At 51.4% G+C, this 24,401-nt stretch overlaps 1 protein-coding gene across 3 annotated transcripts in view; it reads right to left on the bottom strand.

The window, feature by feature from the left end:
* naprt (nicotinate phosphoribosyltransferase) overlaps positions 1-23,030 on the bottom strand; it is a 53,632-nt gene extending 30,602 nt beyond the window's left edge. The window contains exons 1-3 of one of the 3 annotated variants that reach the window (XM_072576385.1): positions 22,563-23,030; positions 13,568-13,695; positions 3,612-3,694 (exon numbers count right to left, since the gene is read on the bottom strand). In XM_072576385.1, coding sequence (XP_072432486.1) covers positions 3,612-3,694; positions 13,568-13,695; positions 22,563-22,908 — 557 coding nt within the window. In that variant the 5' untranslated portion in view covers positions 22,909-23,030. The remainder of the gene's footprint in view (positions 1-3,611; positions 3,695-13,567; positions 13,696-22,562) is intronic. The other 2 variants (XM_072576383.1, XM_072576384.1) reach the window with 2 other exon arrangements.
* Between the last annotated feature and the right edge of the window lie 1,371 nt (positions 23,031-24,401).

Consider the following 24,401-nt stretch of genomic DNA (forward strand, 5'->3'; position numbering starts at 1 on the left):
GACACACACATGTGCGCACACACATGCACACACACAGACACGCACAAATGCACACACATACACACACACTGACACACAGACATACACACACATGCACACACACAGACACACACGCACACACGCGCGCATACACACACGCACGCACGCATACACACAGACACACATGGACACACACACACCCACACACACGTGCACACACACAGACACACACACCCACGCATGCTTACACACACAGACACAAACACATGCACACATGCGCACACACAGACACACAAACTCTCACACACACACACATGCACTCACACACACACTCACTCGCAATCACACAGACACACACACGTGTACACACAGACACGCACATGCACACACACACATGTGCACACAGACTCACACACACATGCACACACACATGCCCTCACACACACACACTCAGACACACACACACACTTGCACTCACACATGCGCACACACACACACTCCGACACCCACACACACACTCACACACGGACACACACACATACATGCACACACTCGCACTCACACACACATACACTCAGATGCCCACACACACACTCGCACACACATACATTCACAAGCGCACGTGCACACACACATACACACAGACACACAAACGCACACACACGCGTGCGTATGCACACAGACACACACACATGCACATGCACACACAGACACACACACTGACACACATGTGTGCACACATGCATACATACACAGGCATGCTCACGCCCACACACACACGCGCACGCACAGACACACACACACTGACACACACACCTGGGCACGTGCACACATGCATACACAGACACACACACACACAGACACACACAGACACAGACAGACATACGCACTTACACATGCGCACACACACATCCAAATAGACACACACACGCACGCACACAGACACACACAGACACACACATGCCCACACACACACATACACACACACACACCCGTGCATGCATACACACACACACGCCCACAGACAGACACAAACACACACACGTGCACACACACACACAAACTCTCACACACACACATGCACTCACACGCACACTCTGTCTCACACACACTCGCAATCACACAGATACACCTGCGCACATATAGACACGCACATGCGCACACACACACATACACATGCCCTCACACACACACACTCTCTCACACACACTCAGACACCCACACACACACTTGCACTCACACACACACTCGCACTCACACATGCAAGCGCACACTCATACACATACTCAGACACCCACACATAGACACACACACGCATACACACACTCGCACTCACACACAACCACACTCAGATGCCCACACACACACACTCGCACTCACACACACACTCACACTCACACACGCACACACACACACACACACACACACACACAGATACACATGCACAGACACACACACACACTTTCACAGACACACAAACCCTTTGTGATTTTTGAGAAGATTTGTAGCTCAGGTTATGGATCAGGTTGTAATTTTGCTCACTAAGCTGGAAGGTTTATTTTCAGACGTTTCGTCACCATGCTAGGGAACATCATCAGTGAGAGTTTCTGGTGTTATGTCTCGTGTTCTATTTATGTGTCTTAGTCTCGTAAGGTGGGTGATATCATTTCCGGTTCTTTTTCTCAGTGGATGGTAGATGCTGTCCAAATCAATGTGTTTACTGATGGAGTTCCAGTTAGAATGCCAGGACTGGCATCAATAACCACATCGATTTGGACAGCATGTACCATCTGCTGAGAAAAAGAACCGGAAATGATATCCCCCACCTTACGAGATTAAAACACATAAATAAAACGCGGGACATAATACCAGCACCTCACCAGAGACTCTCACTGATGATGTTACCTAGTGTGATGACGAAACGTCGGAAAATTAACCATTCCAGCTCAACGAGCAAACTTACAACCTGAACACACACACAGACACGCACAAACACACACAGACACACACACAGACACACACACACACACACAGACACACAAACACACACACAGAGACACACAAACACACACAAACACACGCACAGACACACACACACAGACACACAAACACACACAAACACACACAGACACATACACATACACAGACACACAAACACACACAGACACACACAGATACACAAACACACACAAACACACACAGACACACACACACAGACACACACAGACAGACAGACAGACACACACACAGACACACACACACCACTGAGCTTCCGTGACAAGTTAAGGATGAGGGTAAATGACTGTGGGCAGGAGTAGGGTTTAGATATGGAACTCTCCCAGGATCGATTCTGCTGGAAAACTGGGTAAGACAGTAATAACTGATACAGGATAAATGAGAGGAAGTGTAGAGCCTGGAATAGAGCACTGACAGACACTAGGATATAGTTTCACTGTCACTGTCCTGTCATTAAGGATGGGGGTGGGTGAGGGATAACATAGGGTCAATGTGATAAATATTCCCTCTGGGCACCAGGAGTATGTGTCTCCACAACCGAAAGGATTTACATTTATATAGCACTTGTTGACATCACCAAATGTGTCAAACTGCTTTCTAGTGTGTTGTAAACTCCCACAAATGGACACAGTGATCAGATCAAAGGAGATTTCCCCTGCTTTCAGGCCTGGGATTCTTTCCCACTCAGTCAGGGGTGTGGGCGCAGGGCCATACTGGGAGAGGGTGCTCCTACATCCCTGTCCCTCTGTCCTGCGGGGGCAGGTGGGGGGGGTTTGAAATGGACACGGTCACCATTTTCCTGTAACGAGTCACATTTGGCCCCTCAGCCCCTGCCGCTCAGTGCAAGTTACAGTTAACTGGTTCCAGAGGCAGTTCTCATTGGAGCGGTGAAGGATGAGGGGTGACTTGATCGAGGTTTATAAGATGATCAGGGGAATAGATAGAGTCGACAGTCAGAGACTTTTTCCCCGGGTACAACAGAGTGTTACAAGGGGACATAAATTTAAGGTGAAGGGTGGAAGGTATAGGGGGGATGTCAGGGGTGGGTTCTTTACCCAGAGAGTGGTGGGGACATGGAATGCGCTGCCCGTGGGAGTGGCAGAGTCAGAATCATTGGTGACCTTTAAGCGGCAATTGGATAGGTACATGGATAGGTGCTTAAGCTCAGACAAAGGTTCGGCACAACATCGTGGGCCAAAGGGCCTGTTCGGTGCTGTATTGTTTTATGTTCTATGTTCTATGTTCCCTGCGAGTAACCAGGGACAGGCAATAAATACATGTCCCTCCGGTGACACACACATCCTGGGAGGGAATAGAATGGTTTGCCTCCAAGGAAATCCAAGGGAATGTTGGATTGTGACCATGTGACTGAGTATGTGGCCACTGGGGCATGTGACTGTTAATCATGTGGCAGGATGATCACATGACTGAATAATCACATGACCAGGCAATATAAGTGGACAATCACATAACAGTATGATCGTATGACACTATGATCACGTGACCGTGTGATCACATGGCTGGGTGATCATGTGACCAGGTGATTGTACCACTGTTTATCTGGAGATGTCAGAGGAATCTCGAAGACAGAGTGTGAGTTTGGTTTGCTCTCTGACCTGGCATAGTTCACCAAAGTGAGCAGTGGGGTTTCCAGTAACTGAAGAATAGCCAGGGGCCCCTCAACTTCCAACAGTGCAACCTGTAGAGAGACAGAGAGAGATTCACACATGAACATCTGCTGACAATGACGGCAATGCCATTGAAACCTGCTCTACCATGTAATCATGGAGGATCAATCACTTCCACACAACATCGTCTCTATTCCAAACAGCATCTCCTACATTTTTCAACAGGGTCCCTGCTATTAGACTCCCACCCAGGGGAAACATTGTATTGCCCCACACTGTCTATCTCCTGTATTACTAGGTAGGCTTCATTGGGATTACCTCTCATTGATTAGATTACTCACAGAGTGGAAACAGGCCCTTCAGCCCAACAAGTCCACACCGATCCTCCAAAGAGCAGCCCACCCAGACCCGTTCCCCTACATTTACCCCTTCACCTAACACTACGGGCAATTTAGCATGGCCAATTCACCTGACCTGCACATCTTTGGACTATGGGAGGAAACTGGAGCACCCGGAGGAAACCCACACAGACACAGGGAGAATGTGCAAACTCCACACAGAGAGTCGCCTGAAGCACGAATTGAGCCCGGGTACTCTAGCACTGTGAGGCAGCAGTGCTAACCACTGTGCCACCGTGCCGCCCTAAAACCCTGTAGCCTAGAGAGATTACATGTCCAACACATTCCACCCTGACCTTAAATTTACCTGGACCATCTCTGATACCTCCCTTCCCTTCCTGGACCTCTCCATCTCCATTAATGACGACCGACTTGACACTGACATTTTTTACAAAACCCACCGACTCCCACAGCTACCTGGATTACACCTCTTCCCACCCTACCTCTTGCAAAAATGCCATCCCGTATTCCCAATTCCTCCGCCTCCGCCGTATCTGTTCCCAGGAGGACCAGTTCCACCAAAGAACACACCAGATAGCCTCCTTCTTTAGAGACCGCAATTTCCCTTCCCTCGTGGTTAAAGATGCCCTCCAACGCATCTCATCTACATCCCCCAACCTCCACCCTCAGACCCCACCCCTCCAACCGTAACAAGGACAGAACGCCCCTGGTGCTCACCTTCCACCCTACCAGCCTTCGCATAAACTAAATCATCCGCCGACATTTCCGCCACCTCCAAACAGACCCCACCACCAGGGATATATTTCCCTCCCCATACCTTTTCGCCTTCCGCAAAGACCGTTCCCTCCGTGACTACCTGGTCAGGTCCACACCCCCAAACAACCCACCCTCCCATCCTGGCACTTTCCCCTGCCACCGCAGGAACTGTAAAACCTGTGCCCACACCTCCTCCCTCACCTCTATCCAAGGCCCTAAAGGAGCCTTCCACATCCATCAAAGTTTTACCTGCACATCCACCAATATCATTTATTGTATCCGTTGCTCCCGATGTGGTCTCCTCTACATTGGGGAGACTGGGCGCCTCCTAGCAGAGCGCTTTAGGGAACATCTCCGGGACACCCGCACCAATCAACCAAACCGCCCCGTGGCCCAACATTTCAACTCCCCCTTCCACTCTTCTACTCTGCCGAGGACATGGAGGTCCTGTGCCTCCTTCACCGCCGCTCCCTCACCACCAGACGCCTGGAGTAAGAACGCCTCATCTTCCGCCACAGAACACTTCAACCCCAGGGCATCAATGTGGACTTCAACAGTTTCCTCATTTCCCCTTCCCCCACCTCACCCCAGTTCTAAGCTTCCAGCTCAGTAACTGTCTCCATGACTTGTCCGGACTTGTCCTACCTGCCTCTCTTCTTTTCCACCTATCCACTCCACCCTCTCCTCCTTGACCTATCACCTTCATCCCCTCCCCCACTCACCCATTGTACTCTATGCTACTCTCTCCCCACCCCCACCCTCCTCTAGCTTATCTCTCCATGCTTCAGGCTCACTGCCTTTATTCCTGATGAAGGGCTTTTGCCCGAAACGTCGATTTCGAAGCTATGTGGATGCTGCCTGAACTGCTGTGCTCTTCCAGCACCACTAATCCAGATTACATGTCCAGTTTGTCCAAACTCTCTTCATCACACAGGGCCACCATTACCTGGAACAAGTCTGGTGAAATTTCATTGACTCCCTCTGTGCCAAAGACATCTTTCCAGACGAAAGGAGACTGAAACTGTGCAGAGATTTCCAGATGTAGTCTAACTAAGCTCCTATATAATAGAAGTAAGATTTCACTACTCTGGATACAGAGACACACAGCGGCATAAATATAAAACAAGATCATGTCGATGCTGGAGATCAGAACAAAAACTGAAAGTGCTGAAGAAACTGAGCAGGTCACTCACACAGACCGACAGAGTCACACATTGACACCTCACCCTCCGACAGTGCGGCACTGCCTCAGCACTGACCCTGCAACAGTGTGGCACTCCCTCAATACTGACCCGCTGACAGTGCGGCACTCCCTCAGCACTGACCTTCCAACAGTGCGGCACTCCCTCGATACTGACCCGCTGACAGTGCGGCACTCCCTCAGTACTGACCCTGCGGCAGTGTGGCACTCCCTTGATACTGACCCGCTGACAGTGTGGCACTCCCTCAGTACTGACCCTGCGGCAGTGTGGCACTCCCTCGATACTGACCCTCTGACAGTGCGGCACTCCCTCAGCACTGACCTTCCGACAGTTCGGCACTCCCTCAGCACTGACCCTCCGACTGTGCGGCACTCCCTCAGCACTGACCCTCCGATAGTGCGGCACTCCCTCAGCACTGACCGTCCGACTGTGCGGCACTCCTTCTGCACTGACCCTCTGACAGTGCGGCACTCCGTCAGCACTGACCCTCCGACAGTGCGGCAATTCCTCAGCACTGACCCTCCGACAGTGCGGCACTCCCTCAGCACTGACTGTCCGACAGTGTGGTACTCGTCAGCACTGACCCTCTGACAGTGCGGCACTCCCTCAGCACTGACTGTCCGACAGTGTGGCACTCGTCAGCACTGACCCTCTGACAGTGCGGCAATCTCTCAGCACTGACCCTGCGACAGTGTGGCACTCCCCCAGCACTGACTCTCTGACAGTGTGGCAGTCCCTCAGCACTGACCCTCCAACACTGTGGCACTCCCTCAGCCTTGACCCTCCAACAGTGCAGCACACCCTCAGTACTGACCCTCTGACAGTGAAGCACTCCCTGTGAACTGCCCCTCCAACAGTGTGGCACTCCCTCAGCACTGACCCTCCATCAGTGTGGCATTCCCTCAGCACTGACCCTCTGACAGTGCGGCACTCCCTCAGCACTGACACTCCATCAGTGCGGCACTCCCTTGATACTGTCCCTCCAACAGTACAGCACTCCCTCAGCACTGACCACCAAACAGAGCCGCACCCTCGATACTGACCCTCTGACAGTGCAGCACTCCCTCAGCACTGACCCCAAACAGAGCCGCACTCTCGATACTGACCCTCCGACAGTGCGGCACTCCCTCAGCACTGACCCTCTGACAGTGCAGCACTCCCTCAACACTGACCGTCTGACAGTGCAGCACTCTCTCAGTACTGGCCTTCTGACAGTGCAGCGCTCCCTCAGTACTGACTTTCTGACAGCAGCACTCCCTCAGTCGTGACGCTCTGACAGTGTGGCTCTCCCTCAGCACTAAGCCTTTAACAGTGTGGCACTCCCACAGTGCTGACCCTCCAATAGTGCGGCATGACCTCAGCACAGACCACCAGACAGTGCAGCAGTCCCTCAGCACTCATCCACCAACAACGCGGCACTCCCTCAGCACTGACCCTCCGACAGTGCGCCACTCCTTCAGCACTGACCCTCTGACAGTGCGCCACTCCTTCAGCACTGACCCTCTGACAGTGCGCCACTCCTTCAGCACTGACTCTCCAACAGTGCGGCACTCCCTCAGTACTGACCCTCTGACAGTGCAGCACTCCCTCAGCACTAAGCCTTTAACAGTGTGGCACTCCCTCAGTAGTGACACTCAAACAGTGCGGCACTCCCTCAGCACTGATCCCGCTCCTCCAGACAGTGCGGCACTCCCTCAGTACTGATCCTCCAACAGTGCGCCACACTCTCAGGACTGATCCTCCACAAGTGTGGTACTCCCTCAGCACTGACTGTCCAACAGTTGCGGCACTCCCTCAGCACTCACCACCCGACAGTGCAGCAGTCCCTCAGCACTGACCCTCCAACAGTACGGCACTCTCTCAACACTGACCCTCCGACAGTGCGGCACTCCCTCAGCAATGACCCTCCAACAGTGCGACATGCCCTCAGCACTGGCCATCCAACAGTGTGGCGTTCCCTCAGCATTAAGCCTCCGACAGTGCAGCACTCCCTCAGTATTGCCTCTCTGACAGTGGCGGAACTGCCTCAGTACAGACCCTCTGACTGTGCAGCATTCCCTCAGCACTGACTCTCCAACAATGCGGCACTCCCTCGGCAGTGACTCTCTAACAGTCTGGCACTCCCTCAGCAGTGACCCTTCAACAGTGCAGCACTCCCTCAGCACTGACCACCTAACAGTACAGCAGTCCCTCAGCACTGACCCTCCAACAATGTGGCACTCCCTCAGTGTGATACTCAAATAGTGCAGCACTCCCTCAGCACTGACCCCACCCCCCACGACAGTGCAGCACTCCCTCAGCCACGACCCTCCAACAATGCAGCACTCCCTCAGTACTGACCCTCCAACAGTACTGCACTCCCTCGGTACTGAACCTCCAACTGTGCGGCACTCCCTCAGTACTAACCCACCGACAGTGCGACACTCCTTCTCACTGACCCTTTGACAGTGCAGCACTCTCTCAGTACTGGCCTTCTGACAGTGCAGCACTCCCTCAGTACTGACTTTCTGACAGAGTAGCACTTCCTCAGTAGTGATCCTCTGACAGTGCGGCACTCCCTCAGCACTCACCCACCGACAGTGCGACACTCCTTCTCACTGACCCTTTGACAGTGCAGCACTCCCTCAGTACTGACTTTCTGACAGAGTAGCACTTCCTCAGTAGTGATCCTCTGACAGTGCGGCACTCCCTCAGCACTCACCCACCGACAGCGTGGCACTCCCTCAGCACTAAGCCTTTATGTGTGTGGCACTCCCTCAGCACTGACCCTCCTACAGTGCGCCACTCCTTCAGCACTGACCCTCTGACAGTGCGCCACTCCCTCAGTACTGACTCTCCAACAGTGCTGTGCTCCCTCAGTACTGGTCCTCTGACAGTGCAGCATTCTCTCAGCACTGACCCTCTGACAGTGCAGCACTCCCTTAATACTGACCTTCCAACAGTGCGGCACTCCCTCAGCACTGACCCTTTGACATTGCGGCACTCCCTCAGCACTGACCCTTTGACTTTGCGGCACTCCCTCAGCACTGACCTTTTGACAGTGTGGCACTCCCTCAGTACTGACTCTCTGACAATGTGGCACACCCTTAGCACTGACCCTCCGTACGTGCGGCACTTCCTCAGCACTGACTACCCAACAATGCAGCAGTCCCTCAGCACTCACCCTCCGATAGTGCGGCACTCCCTCAGTAGTGACACTCAAACTGTGCGGCACTCACTCGGTACTGACCTTCGAACAGTGCTATGCTCCCTCAGCACTGACCCTCCGACAGTGTGGCACTCCCTCAGCAGTGACACTCAAACAGTGCAGCACTCCCTCAGCACCAACCCTGCGACAGTGCAGCACTCCCTCAGCACCGACCATCCAACAGTGCGGCACTCCCTCAGCACTGACCCTCCAACAGTTCAGCACTCCCTCAGCACTGACCCTCCGACAGTTCAGCACTCCCTCAGCACTGACCATCCGACAGTGTAGCATTACCTCAGCACTGACCCTCCAAGAGTGTGGCACTCCCTCAGCACTGACCCTCTGACAGTTCAGCACTCCCTCAGCACTCATCCACCGACAGTGCGGCACTCCCTCAGCACTGACCCTCCGATAGTGCAGCACTCCCTCAGCACTGACCCTCCGATAGTGCAGCACTCCCACACTGACCCTCCAACAGTATGGCACTCCCTCAGCACTGATGCTCCAAAAGTGCAGCACTACCTCAGTACTGACCCCCAAACAGAGTGGCACTCCCTCTATACTGACCCTCCGACAGTGCGGCACTCCCTCAGCACGGACCCTCCAAAAGTGTGGCAATCCCTCAGTACTGACCCCCAAACTGACCGGCACTCCCTCTATACTGACCTTCCAACATTGCAGCACTCCCTCAGCACTGACCCTCCAAAAGTGCGGCACTCCCTCAATACTGACCCACCTACAGTGCGGCACTCCCTCAGCACTGCCCCTTTGACAGTGCGGCACTCCCTCAGCACTGACCCTCTGACAATGTGGCTTTCCGTCAGCACTGACTGTCCAACAGTGTGGCACTCCCTCAGTACTGACCCTCCGAATGTGCGGCACTCCGACAGTGCGGCACTCCCTCAGCACGGACCCTCCGACAGTGCGGCACTCCCTCAGCACTGACTCTCTGACATTGTGGCATTCCCGCAGTACTGATCCTCTGACAATGTGGCACACCCTTAGCACTGACCCTCTGACAATGTGGCACACCCTTAGCACTGACCCTCTGACAATGTGGCACACCCTTAGCACTGACCCTCCAACAGTGCGGCACTCCCTCAGTACTGACCCTCCGTCAGTGTGGCACTCCCTCAGCACTTACCCTCCGAAAGTGCGGCACTCCAACAGTGCAGCACTCCCTCAGCACTGACTCTCTGCCATTGCGACACTCCCTCAGTACTGACCCTCTGACAATGTGGCACACACTTAGCACTGACCCTCCAACAGTGCGGCACTCCCTCAGCACTCACCCACTGACAGTGTGGCACACCCTCAGCGCTAACCGTCCAACAGTGTGGAACATCCTCAGCACTGACCTCCGACAGTGTGGCACTCCCTCGATATTGACCCTCCGACAGTGTGGCACTCCCTCAGCACTGACCCTCTAAAAGTGCGGCACTCCCACAGTACTGACCCCGAAACAGAGCACCACTACCTCTATACTGACCCTCCGACTGTGCGGCATTCCCTCAGTACTGACCAACCAACAGTGCAGCACTCCCTCAGCACTGACACTCTGAATGTGCGGCACTCCCTCAGTACTGACCCGCTGACAATGTGGCACACCCTTAGCACTGACCCTCCAACAATGCGGCACTCCCTCAGTACTGACCCTCCAACAGTGCGGCACTCCCTCTGTACTGACCCACCGACAGTGTGGCACTCCCTCAGCACTGACCCTTTGACAGTGCGGCACTCCCTCAGTACTGACCCGCTGACAATGTGGCACACCTTTAGCACTGACCCTCCAACAGTGTGGCACACCCTCAGCACTGACCGTCCGACAGTGAGTGGCACACTCACAGCACTGACCCTCCAACAGTGCGGCACTCCCTCAGCACTGACCGTCCAAGAGTGTGGCACTCCCTCGATATTGAACCTCTGACAGTGCAGCACTCCCTCAGCACTGATCCCCAAACAGAGCGGCACTCCCTCTATACTGACCCACCGACAGTGTGGCACATCCTCAGCACTGACCCTCCAAAAGTGCGGCATTCCCTCAGTACTGACCCTGCAACAGTGCGTCACTGCCTCGGCACTGACATTCCAACAGTGCAGCATTCCCTCAGTACTGACCCTCCAACAGTGTGGCACTCCCTCAGTACTGACTCAATGACAGTGTGGCATTCCCTCAGCACTGACCCTTTGACAGTGCGGCACTCCCTCAGTACTGACCCTCTGACAATGTGGCACACCCTTAGCACTGACCCTCCAACAGTGCGGCACTCCCTCGATATTGAACCTCTGACAGTGCAGCACTCCCTCAGTGCTGACCCACCGACAGTGTGGCACTCCCTCAGCACTGACCCTTTGACAGTGCGGCACTCCCTCAGTACTGACCCTCTGACAATGTGGCACACCCTTAGCACTGACCCTCCAACAGTGCGGCACTCCCTCGATATTGAACCTCTGACAGTGCAGCACTCCCTCAGTGCTGACCCACCGACAGTGTGGCACTCCCTCAGCACTGACCCTTTGACAGTGCGGCACTCCCTCAGTACTGACCCTCTGACAATGTGGCACACCCTTAGCACTGACCCTCCAACAGTGCGGCACTCCCTCGATATTGAACCTCTGACAGTGCAGCACTCCCTCAGTGCTGACCCTCTGAAAATGTGGCACACCCTTAGCACTGACCCTCCGACAGTGCAGCACTCCCTCAGTACCGACACTCTGAAAGTGTGGCACTCCCTCAGTACTGACCCTCTGACAATGTGGCACACCCTTAGCACTGACCCTCCGACAGTGCGGCACTCCCTCAGTACTGACCCTCTGACAATGTGGCACACCCTTAGCACTGACCCTCCAACAGTGCGGCATTCCCTCAGTGCTGATCCTCCGACAGTGTGGCACTCCCTCAATACTGACCCACCGACAGTGTGGCACTCCCTCAGCACTGACCTTTTGACAGTGCGGCACTCCCTCGGTACTGACCCTCTGACAATGTGGCACACCCTTAGCACTGACCCTCCGACAGTGCGGCACTCCCTCAGCACTGACCCCCAAACAGAGCGGCACTCCCTCTATACTGACCCACCGACAGTGTGGCACTTCCTCAGCACTGACCCTCCAAAAGTGCGGCACTCCCTCAGTACTGACCCCCAAAAAGAGCCGCACTCCCTCTATACTGACCCTCCGACAGTGCAGCACACCCTTAGCACTGACCAACCGACAGTGCAGCACTCCCTCAGTACTGACCCTCTGACAATGTGGCACACACTTAGCACTGACCCTCCAACAGTGCGGCACTCCCTCAATACCGACCCTCCGACAGTGCAGCACTCCCTTAGTACTGACCCACCAACAGTGTGGCACTTCCTCAGCACTGACCCTCTGACAATGTGGCACACCCTTAGCACTGACCCTCCGACAGTGCAGCACTCCCTAGCACAGACTCTCCACCAGTGTGACATTCCCTCAGTACTGACCCTGCAACAGTGCGGCACTGCCTTGGCACTGACTCTCCAACAGTGCAGCATTCCCTCAGTACTGATCCTCCGATAGTGCAGCACACCCTTAGCACTGACCAACCGCCAGTGCAGCACTCCCTCAGTACCGACACTCTGAAAGTGTGGCATTCCCTCAGTACTGACCCTCTGACAATGTGGCACACCCTTAGCACTGACTGTCCGACATTGCAGTACTCCCTCTGCACTGACTCTCCACCAGAGCAGCATTACTTCAGTACTGACCCTCCAACAGTGCATCACTGCCTTGGCACTGACTCTCCAACAGTGCAGCATTCCCTCAGTACTGACCCTCCGATAGTGCGGCACTCCATTAGCACTGACTGTCCGACATTGCAGCACTCCCTCTGCACTGACCCTCCACCAGTGCAGCATTACTTCAGTACTGACCCTCCCAGAGTGCATCACTGCCTTGGCACTGACCCTCCAACAGTGCAGCATTCCCTCAATACTGACCCTCCGATAGTGCGGCACTCTCACAGCACTGACCCTCCGATAGTGCGGCACTCCCTCAGCACTGACCCTCAGACAGTGCAGCACTCCCTCACCATTGACTCTCTGACTGTGGCACTCCCTCAGTACTGACCCTCCGACAACATGGCACTCCCTCAGCATTGTCCATCTGACAGTGTGGCACTCCCTCAGCACTGACCCTCAGACAGTGCGGCACTCCCTCAGCATTGACCCTCCGTGAGTGCGGCACTCCCTCAGCATTGACCCTCCACCAGTGCTGCATTACCTCAGCACTGACCCTCTGACAGTGTGGCACTCCCTCAGCACTGACACTCTGACAGCGTGGCACTGCCTCTGGACTGGCCTTCTGCCTCAGAATTAGCTCTGAACCACACAACCACTGATCCAAAGGTGAGCATGTTCCATACACATTCCCATCTGCACCTCCTCACACTCACATACACACCCACTGCTTTACCTTTGGAAAGACAACTGATCCCTCTGGAACAGCCCGCAGTGTAACTGTTGAGGTGTCAATATTCCGCAGATAATCGTAAAAAGCAGGGTCTGTTGTCGGGGGCAGCACAGTCTGCAGAAAATCGATGTCTGTGACAAAAAGCAGAAATACACCCTTACTGAGGTGTGAAACATATTGCTGAATCTTCCCTTCTTGCACTCATCAGGACCCCCTGCAAGAGTGCCACATTTCAAACAATCCGAAGCTTTTGTGCCACAGGAGGAAAGTGAGCTAATTGGTTGGAAAGTGAACTCTGATTGGCTGAGGTGTTGCCATGGACAAGCTAAGGAAGAGCTCTCGCCTCCAGGATAATTGAACAAAAGGCCTGGACATTACTTGAGAATGATGTCCAGGGAATGATTCCCTGTGTCTGAACAGATGTCACTGTGAGACGTTATCCTGAATTATTTCTTTTGAATTTCCTGTGAGTGGTACCAGAGGCTGGAAGCACTAATGTCAGACGGTGATCTGAGTGAAGAATTGAAATCACAGACATCCTGAAGTTTGTGTTCCGAGCGGGAGCAGTGCGTGAGGAGCTCACTCAAGTTCCTTGTCACATTCCAATGAGGAGGAGGCCTCAGGCCTGATCTGTCCTGTTCCACCATTAATGGCCATGCCTTCAGCGGGCCAACCTCTGAAACCCCACCTCTGAACCCCCCAGCCTCTCTCCCTCTTGCTCCTTCTGCAAGACTTCCCTTACGGTCATTTCATCACATCATTGGAAATATCTCGGAGGAGGAATAAACCATTCGGACCTATTGAATCTGTCCCAATGTTCAATAAGATTGAGGTTGACCTTCGCTCCAATTTTCTGATTGTACTTCCATAACCTCTGACTACCCTTCTCATTGATTGAAACCCTGTTGAACTCACTGCTGAACTTATTAGGGACCTCGCCTTGACTATTCTCGAGAGGAGAATATCAAAGAGGTATGCACCTTGAATAGAGGGTCTTTGTCACCTCCATCTTGTGTGGATTTGGGGGTGGGGGTGGGGGGGTGCCCTTTCATCTTATCCAGTGCCTCCTCATTCACAATCCCCCTCAAGATGGGTTAACCTCTCTTCTGCCCCCTTCCACATCCCACACCCTTCCCCCAGCCAGCTTTGTGTCACTGTGACCTTTTGGTGTCAAACCTTGTACAATTGTACTCTTGGAAACCCTGAGGGAGGTGTTACCACACTAAAGGCGCTAGGTAAATACAGGCCATCAGAGACAGAAAACATGATGCTGTTTCTCAGGTGGACTGCGACAAAGTGAGTGCAGTTGGAGGGGGGAGACACTGGGTCCATTTCTGCTTCCACCAGTGGGAGCCATTGGGCCTGTAGAAGCCCTGGGTCCTGGGCCTTTCCTAAACCATGCGGCTGTAGCAGCTGACCAGGTCAACCTGCTGAGTTAGCACAAGAACAAACTCAAAGTTACATGCAAGCAACCATTTGTTTTAACTGATTGTGGTGATTGTCCAAAAGGGATGAGGGGAGAAGCAAAGAAGGATATAAAGTGATAATAAGGCGTGTGAATGGGTGGCGTGGTGAGTAATACATGCACCCCATCCCTTCCCCCCCAACAATCAGTAGGATAGATTCCTGGCTGACACACCCAAAAGACAATAAGACATGAAAGCAGAAATTAGGCCATTCAGCCCATCAAGTCTGCTCCATCATTCAATCATGGCTATAAGTTTCTCAAGGAGAAAGTGAGGACTGCAGATGCTGGAGATCAGAGCTGAAAATGTGTTGCTGGAAAAGCGCAGCAGGTCAGGCAGCATCCAAGGAACAGGAGAATCGACGTTTCGGGCATAAGCCCTTCCTCAGGAATCCTGAGGAAGGGTTTATGCCCAAAACGTCGATTCTCCTGTCCCTTGGATGCTGCCTGACCTGCTGCGCTTTTCCAGCAACACATTTTCAGCTATAAGTTTCTCAACCCCATTCTCCCGCTTTCTCCCTGTAACCTTTGATCCCCTTAACAATCAAGAACCTATCTATCTCAGTGTTAAATATCCTCAATGACCCAGCCCCCACAGCCTCCTGTGGTAATGAATCCCACAGATTCCCCACTCTCCGGCTGAAGAAGTTTCTCCTTCTCTCCGTTCGAAAGGGTCTTCCCTTTACGCTAAGTCTGTGCCCTCGGGTCCTCGTCCCTTCTGCCATTGGAAACATCTTCCCAACATCCATACTGTCCAGGCCATTCACTATTCTGTATATTTCAATTAGATCCCCCCTCATCCTTCTAAACTCCACTGAGTATACACCCAGAGTCCTTAAACGTTCCTCATATGTTAAACTTTCCATTCCTGGGACTATTCTTGTGAACTTCCTCTGAACATGCTCCAGGGTGAATACATCCTTCCTGAAATATGAGGCCCAAAACTGCACACAATTCTCCAAATGTGGTCTGATCAGAGCCTTCTAGAGGGTCAGAAGTACATCCCTGTTTTTATATTCAAATCCTCTCAAAATAAATGTCATCATTGCATTTGCCTTCCTAACTAATAATTCAACCTGCAAGTTTATTTGGGAGAATCCTGGACTAGAATTCCCAAGTCTCTTTGCGCTTCAGATTTCTGAACTTTTCCCCATTTTAGAAAATAGTCCATACCTCTTCTTCCTACCAAAGTTCCCAACCTCACAGTCTCCCACATTGTATTCGATCTGTCACTCCTTTTCCCACTCTCCTAACCTGTCTTTTAGATTAGATTCCCTACAGCGTGGAAACAGGCCCTTCGGCCCAACCAGTTCACACTGACCCTCCGAAGAGTAACCCACCCAGACCCATTTCCCACTGACTACTGTACCTAACACTATGTGGCAAGTTAGCATGACCACTCAACCTGCACAACTTTGGACTGTGGGAGGAAACCGGAGCACCCGGAGGAAACCCACGCAGACACCGGGAGAATGTGCAAACTCCACACAGACAGTCATCCGAGGCTGGAATCAAACCTGGGACCCTGATGCTGTGAGACAGCTAACCACTGAGCCACTGTGCATTCTGTAGCCTCCTCACCTCCTCAATAGTATCTGTCCCTCCACCTATCTTTGTATTGCCTGCAGACTTAGCCAGAGAGCCTTCAGGTCCTTCATCCAGATCATTAAGGTATAAAGTGAAAAGTTGTGGTCACAACACTGACCCTTGTGGAACACCACTTGTCACCAGCTGCCATCCTGAGAAGGGCCCTTTTATCCCCACTCTCTGCTTCCTGCCAGACAGCCAAGCTTCTATCCATGCTCGTACCTTGCCTCTAACACCATGGGCCCTTGTCTTACTCAGTAACCTCCTGTGTGGCACCTTGTCAAAGGCCTTCTTGAAGTCCAGATCGATAACATGCATTGGCCTCCTAGGTCTAACCTGCACATTACCACCTCAAAGAATTCCAACAGATTTGTCAGGCATGACCTCCCCTTGATGAAACCATGCTGACTTTGCCCTATTATACCATACATTTCCAAGTTTTCAGAAATCTCATCCTTCACAATGGATCTTACCCACAATTGAGGTCAGGCTCATCGGCCTGTAATTTTCCAAGTGCAGTGAGGTTAGCACCACTGAGGTGGCTCCTGAATCCAGAACATCACTGTCAGAGACAGGGACACTACCCCATGCATTACCAGAACTCCAACAGGGACAGTGTTCTGCACTGCTCGACATGATGTTGTTCACAGGAGCTAAAGTGATAGAATCATACAGCCTGGAAACAGGCCCTTTGGCCCAACTCCTCCATGCCGACCCAGATATTCTAAATCAATCTAGTCCCATTTGCCAGCGTTTGGCCCATATCCCTCTAAACCCTTCCTATTCACACACTCAACAAGATGCCTTTTAAATACTATAATTGTACCAGCCTCCACCACTTCCTCTGGCAGCTCATTCCATACACGCACCACCCTCTGCGTGAAAATATTATTCCTTGGGTCCCTTTTAAATCTTTCCCCTCTCACCCTAAACCTATGCATTCCAGTTTACACCTCTCCTCTTTGTGGGGGGGGTATAATCAATCCTTGTGCCTGAGGATGAGGGGTCCCTATTTACCCTTCCCTCAATCTGTATAAGGTTACGTCATAAAATACTGGACTTTTTTCACTAGAGCATCAGAGGCTGAGGGGTGACCTGACAGGTGTCGACAAGATTATGAGTCCTCCACTACCACCTGATGAAGGAACGTCGCTCCGAAAGCTAGTGTGCTTCCAATTAAACCTGTTGGACTACAACCTGGTGTTGTGTGATTTTTAACTTTGTCCACCCCGGTCCAACACCGGCATCTCCAAATCATGACAAAATTATGAGGGACATGGATAAGGTGGATAGTCGGAGTGTTTGCCCCAGGGTGAAATGTCAAAAACTACAGGGCAGAGGATTTAGGTGAGAGTGGGAAAGTTTGAAGGAAATGCATGAGGCAATTTTGTAACCAGAGGGCAGTAGGCGCTAAGAGCACGCTGCCAGGAGAGGTGATCAAAACAGATACAATAGGAACCTCTAAGAGACATTGTGACATACACTTGAACAGGCAGGAATAGAGGGATAAGGACCATGTGCAGGCAGATGGGATTAGTCTAAAATGGGTTTGTGGTTGGCAAAGATCACACGCTGTACTGTTCTGTAAGAGCCCCTCATGTTGGAGGTAGTATATTGGTGTGGATAAAGAATTGGCTCATGGGCAGGGAACAGTGAGTGCGGATAAGGACTTCTTTTTCAGGTTGGTAGTCTGTGAGCAGTGGGTTCCACAGGGATCGGTGCTGGGACCACCGCTGTATACGTTACTCATGACCTGGAGGGAGAAAGCAAGTGGACTGTTTGCAGACTACACGAACAGGTGGAGGGGCACAGTTTCCTGAGGGAGAGTGAGAGGCTGAGTGGCCAATGGAGTACAGTGTGGGAAAATGGAAAGAATTAAAGAACAGAGCATTGTTCAAACTGCGAACAACTACAGAAAGCTGCAATGCATCAGGACTTGGGAGGAGCTTGTGCAGAAACACCAAGCTAGCCCCCAGGGACAGCAGGTAATCAGGAAAGGTCATGGAATGTTGGCCCTTACTTCAAGGGGTTTGGAATATTCGAGTAAGGAAGCCTTACTGCAACTGCACAAGGTGCTGGTGAGACCACATCGGGAGCACTGGGAGCAGCTTTAGTCCCTTATTTCAGGAAAAGGAATCATTTCTTTCGAGGCAGTTCAGGGAAAGTTCACAAGGAGGATTCCTGGTGTGCAGGGAGGGAGTGTCTTATGAGCAAAGGCTGAACAGATTGGGACTCGACTCACTGGGGATTAGAAGGCCATTGAGGAAGCAGTTGAAGATGGTTGGGCCTAGGACATTATCCTGAGGAACTCCTGCAGAGATACCCTGGAGCTGAGATGACTGACCTCCAATAGCCATGACCATCTCCCTATGTGTCAGGTATGACCTCAACCAGGAGCGATATTTGCCCCAATCTCCACTGATACATATTGAAAACAATTTTGGAGTCTTTACTTGAAAAAGTCCTGGCACTGGAGGGGGTGGATTGGAGGTTCACTAGGTTGGTTCTAGAATTGAGAGAGTTGATGTACGGGGAGAGACTGAGTAGACTGAGTGGTGTTGATAACACCAAGGTCGTGGGTAGGGCAGCACAGTGGCTCAGTGGTTAGCACTGCTGCCTCACAGCACCAGGGACTTGGGTTCGATTCCAGCCTCTGGCGACTGTGTGGAGTTTGCACATTCTCCTCGTGTCTGTGTGGTTTCCTCCGAGTGCTCCAGTTTCCTCCCACAGTCCAAAGATGTACAGGTCAGGTGAATTGGCCATTCTAGAGGGAAGTGGGTCTGGGTGGGAAATTGTTGGACCAAATGGCCTCTTTCCACACTGTAGGGAATCGAATCTAGACTGGAATTATATTCATTGGAATTTAGAAGAATGAGGGGATCTTATAAAACGTATAAAATTGTGAGGGGAAATAGATAAGATGAAAGCAAGGAGATTGTTTCCACTGGAGGGTGAAAGTAGAATTGGGGGGGGGGGCGGGTTGGGGGCACAGCCTCAGAATGAGGGGGTGCAGATATCGGACTGAGTTGAGGAGGAACTTCTTCTCCAAAGGGATGTGAGATTGTGGAATTCCTTGCCACAGAGAGCTGTGGGGACAGAGTCCTTGTGTCTATTCAAGGCTGAGACAGAGAGGTTCTAGATCAGTCGGGGAATCGAGGGTTACAGGGAAAGGGCAAGAAAATGGAGATAAGGAATGTTGGATCAGCCGTGCCCCTAATTGAATGGCAGAGCAGGCTTGAAGGGCCAAATGGCCTCCTCCTGTTCCTAGTTTTTATGGTCTTATCACTCAAGAATCAGTTATTATCATATTCCTGTTGGTGGGACCAGCAACAACATTGCCAAACCACTTCACTGCCTGGTACTGAGTTTGGAGAGGGTTATGAAAGGCACTATATAAATGCAAGCTATTGCAAGTATCAGAGAAAGTCCACCAGACTGATTCCGGTAGTGAGGGGACTGTCCTTTCAGAAGAGAGCCTTTTATTCCTGAACCTGGACATTAATGGGTGAAACAGTGGCACAGTGGATAGCACTGTTGCCTCACAGCGCCAGAGACCTGGGTTCAATTCCCGCCTCAGGCGACTGACTGTGTGGAGTTTGCACATTCTCCCCGTGTCTGCGTGGGTTTCCTCCGGTTTCCTCCCACAGTCCAAACATATGCAGGTTAGGTGAATTGGCCATGGGAAACTGCCCGCAGTGTTAGGTGAAGGGGTAAATGTAGGGGAATGGGTCTGGGTGGTTTGTGCTTCGACGGGTAGGTGTGGACTTGTTGGGCCGAAGGGCCTGTTTCCACACTGTAATGTAATCTAATCTAATTGCTCACTAGCCCAGTCTCTAGTTGCCCTTGAGTAGGTGGGGGTTGAAATAACTTCACAGAGGCCAGTCTCTGGTTACGAGTCACCCTGTATTTACACATGCAGAGTACTTGACACCAGTCCAGCTTCACAGAGCCAGTTATAGAGTCAGAGAGATGTACAGCACGGAATCAGACACTTTGGTCCGACTCGTCCATACCGACCCGATAGTGTAACCTAATCTAGTCCCATTCGCCAGCACTTGGCCCATGTCCCTCTAAACCCTTCCTATGTATATACCCATCCAGATGCCTTTTAAATGTTGTCATTGTACCAGCCTCTACCACTCCCTCTGGCAGCTCATTCCATATATGTAGCCCCTTAGGTCTCTTTTGTATCTTTCCCCTCTCACCCTAAACCTATGCCCTCTAGTTCTGGACTCCCCGACCCCAGGGAAAAGACCTTGTCTATTTACCCAATCCATGTCCCTCATGATTTTATAAACCTCTATACGGTCACCCTCAGCCTCTGACGCTCCAGGGAAAACAGCCCCAGCATGTTCAGCCTCTCCCTGTAGCTCAAACCCTCCAACCCTGGCAACATCCTTGTAAATCTTTTCTGAGCCCTTTCAAGTTTCACAACATCTTTCCAATAGAAAGGAGACCAGATTTGCACACAATATTCCAACAGTGGTTTAACCAATGTCCTGTACAGCCGCAACATGACCTCTCGACTCCTGTACTCAATACTCTGACCAATAAAGGAAAGTATAACAAAACGCCTTCTTCACTATCTTATCAACCTGCAACTCCACTTTCAAGGAGCTATGAACCTGCACTCCAAAGTGTCTTTGTTCAGCAACACTCCCTAGGACCTTACCATGAAGTGGATAAGATCTGCCTTTCCAAAGTGCAGCACCTCGCATTTATCTAAATTAAACTCCATCTGCCACGCCTCAGCCCATTGGCCCATCTGATCGAGATCCCATTGTAATCTGAGGTAACCTTCTTCGCTGTTCACGAAATGATTTACCTTCTTCCTTCAGCTTGTAATTGGAGAGGAACAGCAGACTGTCCTGAAGGCCGGCGAAGATGGTGAACTCACTCTCCCGGGGGGTTTTCTCTGAAGTATAACTCAAAGACAGCGCTGCTCTGCTCTCTCCCACATTTCCAATTTTGGTGTCATCTGCAAATGTACTAACTATACCTCCTAAGTTCACATCCAAAACAGAACCTCTGAGATTCCTGTTTATATCTGTCAGCCAGGACTCTCTGAACGGACTAGATCAATAGCCCTGAACAGGGATCTGATATTCTACACAGGATAGCTGCCTTCTTGAACTGTTGCAGTCTGTGTACTGTAGGTTGCTGGGAGTTCCAGGACTTTGACCCAGTGACAATGAAGGAACCGTGGTATATTTTCATGTCAGGATGGTAAGGAGCTTGAGGCGTGACCTGGAGTGAGGGTGTCTCTGGGAGTAGACCAGAGTATGTTTTCCTGAAATTTAAAAGGATGAGGTGATCCCATTGCTACACACATAATCCTTAAGCTGGGGTGGGTGGGTGGGAAGTCCAGAACACAGGACCCATTTCAGACTGAGATGAGAAAGAATCTCTTCACTCAGTGAGATGGAATCCGTGGGATCTTTAGCTATGGAGCATTTTCAATGCAGAGGTTAATTATTTTTAACTCAGTGAATGAAGGGATTGTGTGGGAATCAAAGTAAAAGGACGTCTATGATCTGACTGAGAGGGGAAAGATTTAAAAGGGACCTAAAGGGCAACATTTTTCACACAGAGGGTGGTACGTGTATAGAATGAGCTGCCAGAGGAAGTGGCGGAGGCTGGTACAATTGCAGCATTTAAAAGGCATCTGACTGGGTACATGAATAGGAAGGGATTAGAAGGATATGGGCCAAATGTTGGCAAATGAGACTAGATTGCATTGGGATATCTGGTCGGCATGGGCTGAGTTGGATGCTGTACATCTCCATGACTGTGTAACTCTGTGACTGTGTAACTGATTGGCAGAGCAGGCTTGAGAGACTGAATGTACTCTATCTCCGGTTCCTGTGCCTTGCCCTTTGTGAAGTTTATATTCCTCAGCTCTGCCCTCCCAGGAAAGGGTTACATGATGCAATTTAAATGATTTACCTTCCTCCTTCAGCTTGTAATTGGAGACGAACAGCAGACAGTCCTGAAGGCCGGCGAAGATGGTGAACTCACTCTCCCGGGGATTTTCTCTGAAGTATAACTCAAAGACAGCGTTGCTCTGCTCTCTCCCACATTTCCAGTATCCGTAGGCCATAGTGAACTGGTAGAAGTCAGTGAGCAGAGGCTGTGCTGTGTACTCTCGCAGCATTGTTCTGGCAGCGTGTGGGCTGAGAGTGAGCAGGTTGGGAGCACCACGTGCTGAGCCTGCACTCTCATACGGACACAGCCCGATACAGACAGACTGAACGCTACTGACACTGCCAGAGTTCAGTAGGAAACAGCACATAAACTAACTCCCCAGTGAGCCCACACAGAGTTCTGGGAGCTGCTGTCCTCTCGTGGTTACCCGAGAACGTTATCACTTTGTAAATTCTCTCAGCACAGAACAGCCCTGACAGGTTTTCCATTTTCTGCCCAAAATCGTGGAGCACTTTCCCTCCTTGTTGAGTAACCATTAGCAACAGAGTAACCATTAGCAACAGAGTGTGTGTGAGTGTATGTGTGTTTGTGTGTGTGTGTGTGTGAGAGTATGTGAGTGTATATGTGTGTGTGTGTGTGAGTGTATGTGTGTTTGTGTGTGTGTGTGTGTGAGAGTATGTGAGTGTATATGTGTGTGTGTGTGTGTCTGTGTGCATGCATCTGAGAGAGTGTGAGTGTGAGTATGTGTGAGCGTGTATGTATGTGTGTCAGTGCGTGTTTGTGTGTAAGTACGTGTGCAGGGGTATGTATGTGTGTGAGAGTGTGTGTGTATCTGCATGTTTGTGAGTGTGTGTGGGCATGTGTGTTTGCGTGTGAGTGTGTCTGTGTGTGTGTGCATATGTGAGTGTGTATGTGTCTGAGTGTGTGCGTGTGTGTGTGTCTGTGTGTGACTGTGTATGTGTGTGCGTGTATGAGAGAGTATGAGTGTGAGTATGCGTGAGCATGTATGTTTGTGTGTGTCTGTGCATGTTTGTGTGTAAGTATGTGTGCAGAGTAATGTGTGTGTGAGTGTGTGTGTGTATATTTGTGGGGGTGTGTGAGTGTGTGTCTGTCGGGGGAGGTGTGTGTGTGTGTCTGTGTGAGTGTGTCTGTGTGAGTGTGTGTGTGTGTCTGTGTAGGGTGTGTGTGAGTGTGTGTATGAGTGTGTGCGTATGTGTGTGGGGTGTGTGTGTATATGTGTCTGTGTGATTGTGTGTGGGGGGTGTCTGTGTGGGTGTGTCTGTGTGAGTGTGTGTGTGTATCTGTGTGTGTGCATGTGTCCCTGTGAGTGTGTGTGTCTGTGTGAGTGTATATGTGTGTGTGTGTGCATGTATCCGTGTGAGTGTGTGTGTCTGTGTGAGTGTGTGTGTGTGTGTGAGAGAGAGAGAGAGAGAGTGAGAGAGAGTGGGTGTGTGTGAGAGATTCTGCAGAATGTATAAGATAGGAGCAGGAGTATGCCATTTGGCCCGTTCTGTCTGCTGTCAAACTGCACGAGGTTATTTGTTGACTCCCTCCACCATGCTTTCCCACAGTGTTCTGACAGCCCATGTCATTATTATGCAGAAATCACTGTTGGGAAGTGATTACCTTAGAGTTCCTGCTTTTTAATTTCTTTCCAGATTCCCTAAAACCTCAGTGTACATATGTATGTTTAGGCGATCATATGGGTATATGTATGTACATATAGGCATACTTATGTGTATATAGACTCATGAACGTATGTTTAGATTAGATTAGATTCCCTACAGTGTGGAAACAGGCCCTTCGACCCAACAAGTCCACACTGACCCACCGAAGAGCAACCCACCCTGCCCCATTGCC

This window comes from Chiloscyllium punctatum, chromosome 8 (genome assembly GCF_047496795.1).
Source record: "Chiloscyllium punctatum isolate Juve2018m chromosome 8, sChiPun1.3, whole genome shotgun sequence".
NCBI classification, from domain to species: domain Eukaryota; kingdom Metazoa; phylum Chordata; class Chondrichthyes; order Orectolobiformes; family Hemiscylliidae; genus Chiloscyllium; species Chiloscyllium punctatum.